Source organism: Nothobranchius furzeri, chromosome 18, assembly GCF_043380555.1.
Source record: "Nothobranchius furzeri strain GRZ-AD chromosome 18, NfurGRZ-RIMD1, whole genome shotgun sequence".
Taxonomy (NCBI): Eukaryota; Metazoa; Chordata; class Actinopteri; order Cyprinodontiformes; family Nothobranchiidae; genus Nothobranchius; species Nothobranchius furzeri.
In genome coordinates this window covers 33089970-33097388 of record NC_091758.1, presented here as the reverse complement: position 1 = coordinate 33097388, position 7419 = coordinate 33089970, and the positions used below count along the sequence as shown (strand labels likewise).

Genomic DNA, 7419 nt, shown 5'->3' with positions numbered 1-7419 from the left:
ATTTGATCATAACTGTTTTGCTGTAATTCACTGTTTAGATTTGAACCTCATGTTCTTAGTTTGTGTCATCACCGGCCTTGTGGAGAAGGCAGCATTTTACCCAAACTACTAACATTTTTTTACAAAGTGATGTGGAAACATGCAGAAATGCATCAATAATTCAGCTACAAACACAAAAATAGAGAAAAGATAGTAGAGCAATTTAAAGAAAGGGGCCTGAACACGCTGCTCCTCTTTAAGAGTATGTTTATTCACTCAAAAATACATGATATGTCTTAAACAAAATATATTTGGGGTTTGAAGAACGTAAATCGTTAGTGTTCGTGAATAAAGTGAACTCTTGAGATGTGCAAAAAGTTTCATTATTTTCACTTGTCAGCTTTTAAAGCACCATAAATAATTAATCAGCCCCATGAGTTTTTATTCACCTTTAAAAGTGCTGTGTGCCGCTTATTTTTAAAATCCCAGCAGGGATTTTTGGTCTCGTGTTTCACATTCTTGGAAAATCTTCACAACTGCTGCCTCAATGGAAAAAAGGTGCTCATCCTCCACCTCGGGACAGCAGAGCCTCATGAACTCTGCGAGTCGATGTAAATATTCAATATTGTGACCCGTGTTGCCGCTGCAGATGGAGATCTGTGCAGCGATCTCCTTGTCCGACGCTGGACCCAGGTAGATGGGGTTCTCAGAGGTAGCGATGTAGACGAGGGCCAGCAGCGAATCCGGACTCTTCTCTTTGGGTATGAACTCCACCATCTCTGTTGCGTAACCTCCCGACAAAACCTCTCTCACGTTTAGGTACTGAAGAGATTCTTCAATCTGACACTCAGGCACTTCGTATGCGACGCCCCACGTGCAGGCCTGCAGGTGGGATAGACAAACTTGTTTTCGCACTTTGGAATTCAGAACACAGAAGAGCACAGAAAACAAGAACATCTGTCATTAATCCTGAATATCCCCAGCCTATTTTAAGTGGGCACCTTTTGGTCTAGATTATAAAAAAGGTATATAGGCTAAGTAATCCATATGTGTTTCTATCATGGAACAGTAGTTTATGATCACACAGTTAAGAATATAATAAAGACATAGTTTAAATAATAATAATAATAAATTGCTAATCTGATTATAGAAGTGCTTGTTCTGGGACAAAATACTCACCTCTTGATCTGATACAAGTGTGACAACTCTGCCAGGCTGGAAAGCAAACAAGTACACACACACACACACACACACACACACACACACACACACACACACACACACACACACACACACACACACACACACACACACACACACACACACACACACAATCAATAAATGATCATTTATTTCTGATGAGTTAACAGGATCTAATTTGAAGTAGTCTCACCTTTTCTTTGTCCCCTCGATGAAAATCATCCCCGTGCCAGAACCTTCTCTTGTATCCTTTAATGTATCCCACTTTGCTTCTGTTGTAAGCAAATCCTGGTTTCCAGACTAAGGAGCCGTATCCAAATATCCACAAGCTGCTTTTTCCCTTTACAAGATCGTGAAGTTTCATTCTGGTCTCTTCAATCCGTTTTTGTTTTTAAAGTCACTCACTTCCCCCAACAGGTAGCTCCCCAAGTCCTGTTATTTTCTATTATCCATACTAATAGCTGCCCGGGTTATTAAGCACCAAGAGCAGAAATCCGCCCCCACGTGTCATTTAGAAAGAGGAACGTTTATTTTTCCACCTCAGCTTCGGTTTAAAATAAACTCGGACCAGCAAATGCTCTTTATCTCCCCTCCCGCCTGAACGTCAGAGAACAAGCACGTGTGTTTGTTGTTCAGGCTTCTGGGAGCGACACGAGCTCAACCAATCAAATCGCAGAGGGGCTGGACTAAGAGAAAAACCAGCCAGTCAGCTTTTTTATCTGTCTGTTTTCAAATATTTGAGCTTCATAAACACCACAGCTACGTTCTCAAAAGGGGCACTGGGTTCAAGACTGAAATAAAAACACATCTTTAGCTTTTTTCAAATGTATAAGCTAATTTATCAAATGTAAATCATTTTGATTAAAAAAAGTTGAAGCTTTTTGCACAAATTAGTAAATAGGCTATTGTTACATGCAAGTCCTTTGTGTTTTTTTATTCTCTCTGTAAACTCTAAGATGTAAAAGGTGCTCACAAAAGGTCAAACAGTCAATACCAGCAGGTAATCAAATCACCTATAAATAGCTGGGAGCGTTATATCTGTGCTCCCTAAAGCTCATTACGTGTCTGTGTTCTACATTGATGCATCTAACCCCATTGTTCCCATGCAGGCTGATACATGGTACATGTGTCCTCTGTTTGTCCCTGTGCTTGATACCAGCCTGGGTGAAAAAGGAAGACAAGGATTCTGAACGCCACACTAATCCTGCTGCCGCCAAGTGGCTATAAGGCCAAGTTTGTAGGAGAGTCTTGCACCTTTTGCAGGGTTGTGCTCCTTTACGTTAAGCCTTTCTGCGCTGACTCACTCCACTAGCTAAAGGTTTTGAGAATAATGTAGCTTTATGCCTCAGTAATCATGAAGGCATTTGCATAAAGTCAAAAAATGCTAAAAAGTATGTGAAACAATTGTGAATGCTCCTATTTGCCACAAAAACGAACTCAAACGATTTCTAGATCAGTTTGTGCTTCAGGGTCTCAAAGTTGATGCAGTTGCACTGCCAGTGTCAGGAATAGCAGCAAGCAGGTGTGAGTGAATCTGTGGGATGATGGCTTTTGGAGGATGTCCTGGTGTCAAGGGGAGCAGAAAAGAAACCACTTTTTTCCCCAAGTAAACGTCAGGGACAAACTGTTGTTAGGTAAAAGGTTCTGGAATTGGACTACAGACCAGGGGCGGCGTTAGGCCCGGCTATTTGGGCTGAAGCCCCGGATGTTTCATGAAAAGCCCCGGATCTAAATCGCAGAAGTAACATGCAGTACCAAAGTCCAACAGAGAGGGAGCAGCTGGCAGTAGTTTGTATACAGCCTGCCTGAGCCTCCTAGCCTAGTGAACTAGACCAAATTCTTGCTTTGCAAAGTATGGTCTAGGCATGCTCCATTGGAACCTCAGCAGCTCCTACCAGGACTCTGGCTAGCCAATCACAGCTCTCTAGAGAGGTTTCAAACACATAAAGAGCTGTGATTGGTCCATAATGGTAGGCCAATCATAGTGCCCTATCTGCTTAGTGAACAAATCACAGAGCTTTATCCGCTTTGTGGGCCAATCAGGGCACTCTATATGCCTGGTGGGTGGGATGATGCAACAGAGTGAAACAAGAGTATGTCACATTCATTGTCCAATAGCATGCGGAGATCATTTGAAAGACAACGGTAGAACCCGCCCCACAACCGAGAGCCGTCAATGGAGCGTGGCCAGACTAAATAATACATTTATTTAGTCTGGCTTGCCAGGCTATGAGCCTCCACCACTGAAGAAGAAGCCCTTCAGCAGCCGGCTTCTTCTACGGTCTCTGCCTGAAACGCATCTATGAAGATGGACATAAGGACGTTTTTTAGACCAAAAGTACGGCGACAGAACCCCAGCTTTGATGAGACTGGTGTTGACTCAGGTTTGTGAGTCTTATTTGAAAATATTTGTTGTGCTGCTGGTTTGCCTAAAGTTAGCTTATCAGGTAAAGTTGTTGGAGAAAGAAAGGGAATATTTACTATCATCTCACACTAAACACTAACAGGAACACTACTCTGCCCTGAAAATGCTTATTATGTAGCTTCAGATGAAAAATTATGTGGTAAAAGCCATATATATGATGTTGACTAGTGCGTGTCACGTGTGTGTGTGTGTGTTAAGCCCCGGATCTTCTTCAGTCCTAAATCCGCCCCTGCTACAGACTGGTCTGAAGTCATATTCTTGGATGAACCCTTAACAGTTTGGGGCCAATGGAGAAAGAAAAGGTGAGCACTACCATCAGACTTGTGTCATGCCGGTTGTAAAGTAAACATTTTTATTTGAATAGGAGGAAAATTTCCCGTCCATGAACAATTTGTTCCATCTACCAACTTTTTGGAGAATCTTCATTTAACTGTTAATAAAAGCCAATGAGCGGAACGTCAAGAACAAATTAAAAGGACAAAGTGAAATTTTGTGAAAGCCAACACTTGTGTTGTCGAATCTTTTGGCTATGAATTACATTAAGGTATAAATGAAACCACAAGGGCTCTTTATTAGACTTTTAAGTATTTATACTTGAAAAAGTCTTCACATTGATCTCCGCTGAATGGAATAGAACTGTTTCCACATCAAACGGGACAATGATGGCATAATGGACAATGATAATATGTCCATTAAAATATTACCAGGACAAATATTATTCCACCTAAACAACGAACCAATGTTCACGCCAGCTGACACAAACTGAGTTTCTTAGGGAGGGCAACATTTATTTTTTAGACTGAATCACGGACACACTCGCCAACTAAAGAGCAACAAAAGAACAGTGTACCAGGAATGAGTTCTGTGTCTTTTTATAGCAAAATAGAAAATAACAATAATATCATAATAATTAAACAAGACACCAAAACTAATAAAAAATAAATTCACCTTTTATGTATCATCAACTTAAAACACATGTGCATGTCTAACCTCGGCATATAAATATACATTATATACACAAAACATCTTAGAAAACAAAAAGGATCAGTGCTTCATTCAATTAAATTACTAATGAAATACTAATCTTAAAAACAACATTATTGGTTCAGTCGTTTTCACTGAAGGCGTCCTTGGTTTGATGGTCACTTCATCTGTGTCTTTGTCTTTACTGGGATGCATACAAAGATTCAAGGCCCAATCATATATTTCCCTGCAGAATGTTTCAGTATATTGCAACTTTTGTTATTGTTACCTCCAAGTTTCTGTGCAAAGGAATCAAAATAAGGCAGGGCACAAGGGTTTTCCTTATATGTACATTTAAGGCTTCGTGATGTCAGCATACATTCTTTATAAAAAATTCAGTTTTACAACTAATAAAAGCTGAAAGTTACTCACAAATGAACTGTTTTCAGTAGTTTTTTTTTGTGTGTGCTACTGTTTGCATAGTACACTGCATGTCCTGGCATGTTGATTGGTTCCTGATTACTAGAACGATACATTCTGCTCATTCTCGTTGCCTTATGAGTAACTTGGGCAAAGCAGATCAGGGTTTGGGACAAAAAATATCAAAGGCAGATCGGTGAGCCAGATTTCTTCCTTTGATCCTACAATATTTTGTTTCAGTCTCACAAAACAACCATGAGCTTTAGTTCTACTGTAGTCAGACGTCCATCCAGTTATCAAGTTTTCAAGAGCAGCATTTGAGTAAATCCCAGTCTCTTCACACTTGTAAACAGTCCACAAGGGATCCAAACTGGACAATGAGTAATGTTCTGATTATTATACCTGAAAGACAAGATTTAAGATGTAAATGTGTGTCCTATTTTCTTTCAGAATACTTTTAAGATGAGAACACTTACCTCAGTAGCGATAATGCACTCGTTTTTCTCCTCTCCTATGACAAAGACAGACTGGTAGATTGAGTCCCTGGAGGAACATATTGTTGATATTCTACATTCTGGCCTTTCTCTGTAAAAGACAAAAACATTACATCAGTAACAAAATCAGTTATGGTGATAGAATAATGAAAAATGTAAGTATGCCAGGGACAGCCATCATATTCGTGCCTTTACCTGTACATTCTACTTAATTGCTTCTGTTCTGCTATCGTCCTTTCACAGTTTTCATCTTTGTCCAAAAGGGACAGCTCGTCCTTGTACCTCAGGGAGGATTTATAGTCCAAGTGATAGTGATTGATGAGTTTATGATTGGACTTCTCTGTAGGACAGTCCGCGTCCAAATCAATCTTCTTGTTTGTGTTCTTGAGCTCAGCGGCAGAGATAAGGTTCTCTTTCTGAAAGTCTGCCTTAGAGATGTTGTTCATTGTCTTAGAGTCCTGCTCCTTGCTTTTTCGTTGCGTCATGTTACGTACAAGCACCAGCGCCAAGCAGAGAAACACCACAACAGCCACCAGACCAACGCTTGAGCCAATGGCAACAACGTTCAGCTTTTCATTGGACTCCAAGGCTTTGTTGGGGCTGGGAGTATTGGCTGAGCTCTGACCACCATACTGGCACTGGGGACCGCTGTAGGAAGTGGGGCAGATGCAAGCAGGTTTGCCCATGGGTCCACGGGTGCAGGTCCCCCCATTAAGGCAGAACTGAGAGGCACAGTGGTTTGTGGGCCTATCACAGTGGCGTCCGGTGTAGCCTGGTGCGCAGGTGCAGGTGTAGCCATTGATGCGATCTATGCAGGTGGAAGCGTTTGCACACGGGTTCCTGGCGCATTCGTCGATGTTGATCTCACAGCGCAGTCCGGTGAAACCTGAGCGACAGCTGCACAGCCTGAGGCTACCGTGAACCACACAGTGTCCACCTGTGAAAACAAGCAAATACACTTATTTATTAGACTCCAGTAATTAAGATTGATTTTAGATGCAATAAGACCGGGATTTACCATTAGCACATTGCAGTGAGGTACATTTGTCCATTTTCTTCTCACAGTTGAGCCCAGTGTATCCAGCTGGACACTCGCATGTGTAACTAAGGCCGTTGTCCCTCTCTGTGCACGTGCCTCCATGAAAGCATGGCCTATCTACACAAGTCAGTACCTTGTGTTCACAGAGTGGACCTTCAAATCCTTTAGGGCAAACACACGTATAACCATTCTCAGAGTCCTGCAGAGGATAAAAAACATGGAAATGTTCTGTCAAATTATTTTTTTCTCCTTCAAACAACTGCCTCCCATTCTCCTCAGTTTGAAATCTATTTACAGTGCAAAGTCTGTGAACTGGGTCATGTAACTTGACAATCGATAGCATCCTCCTGTAGTAGCAGATAGACCAAGGCGAAAACAAAAACAGGAAAGCCTGCGCTGTGGGAAAGGAGAGAGAGCGACTTCCGGACTCACCAGGCAGTGGCCTCCATTGAGGCAGGGCTCGCTCTCACACTCCCTGACCTCAGAGTCACAGTTAACCCCAGAGAAGCCTGGCAGGCAAGCACAGGTGTAGCTACCCTCGCCTGTATTCATGCACGTTGCCCCATTTACACAGGGTTTATGATGAGTGCAGTAGTTCAGATCTGTCAACAAAAGGGTGAAAACATTACTAATGAAGCCAAAGAGAATCGAGCCGCTTTATTTTGAGCAGCCAGTCTCCTGTGTCATTTAGAGATGAGGTAGAGTGCTCACCTTGGTCACAAAAGATGCCTCCCCAGCCTTCCTTGCAGGTGCACTGCCACGGCTCTTTACAGGTACCATGTTTACAGGACGGATGAAGTTTACACACATCACAAAAGAGTCCCTGCCAGCCCTTTCTGCATCTGTTCACACATGAAACATGGCAGTTGGCTCAAACATAAACTTGCACTCACTCACAA

At 42.0% G+C, this 7419-nt stretch overlaps 2 protein-coding genes across 3 annotated transcripts in view; both read right to left on the bottom strand.

Moving 5' to 3' along the window:
* Positions 1 to 229: 229 nt before the first annotated feature.
* On the bottom strand, positions 230 to 1785 carry LOC107392428 (glutathione-specific gamma-glutamylcyclotransferase 1). Its single transcript, XM_015970225.3, has 3 exons — positions 1373 to 1785; positions 1159 to 1194; positions 230 to 861 (listed from the first exon to the last, which is right to left on the bottom strand). The coding sequence occupies exons 1-3, from the start codon at positions 1541 to 1543 to the stop codon at positions 457 to 459; spliced, it is 612 nt and encodes a 203-aa protein (XP_015825711.1). The 5' UTR covers positions 1544 to 1785; the 3' UTR covers positions 230 to 456.
* A 2675-nt stretch (positions 1786 to 4460) lies between these two features.
* LOC107392426 (delta-like protein 4) overlaps positions 4461 to 7419 on the bottom strand; it is a 101370-nt gene continuing 98411 nt past the window's right edge. For both annotated transcript variants that reach the window (XM_054741568.2, XM_015970224.3), the window contains 6 exons: positions 7232 to 7362; positions 6953 to 7122; positions 6500 to 6719; positions 5677 to 6418; positions 5464 to 5572; positions 4461 to 5389 (listed from right to left, as the gene is read on the bottom strand). In XM_054741568.2, coding sequence (XP_054597543.2) covers positions 5384 to 5389; positions 5464 to 5572; positions 5677 to 6418; positions 6500 to 6719; positions 6953 to 7122; positions 7232 to 7362 — 1378 coding nt within the window. In that variant the 3' untranslated portion in view covers positions 4461 to 5383. The remainder of the gene's footprint in view (positions 5390 to 5463; positions 5573 to 5676; positions 6419 to 6499; positions 6720 to 6952; positions 7123 to 7231; positions 7363 to 7419) is intronic.

Bases quoted from the DNA above. Each gene is read 5' to 3' on its own strand.
- LOC107392428 (XM_015970225.3), bottom strand. From the start codon at position 1,543: ATGAAACTTCACGATCTTGTAAAGGGAAAAAGCAGCTTGTGGATATTT. The intron at 1,195-1,372 runs GTGAGACTACTT...TTTGCTTTCCAG, and splicing joins ATCGAGGGGACAAAGAAAAG to CCTGGCAGAGTTGTCACACT. The intron at 862-1,158 runs GTGAGTATTTTG...TCCCACCTGCAG, and splicing joins CACTTGTATCAGATCAAGAG to GCCTGCACGTGGGGCGTCGC.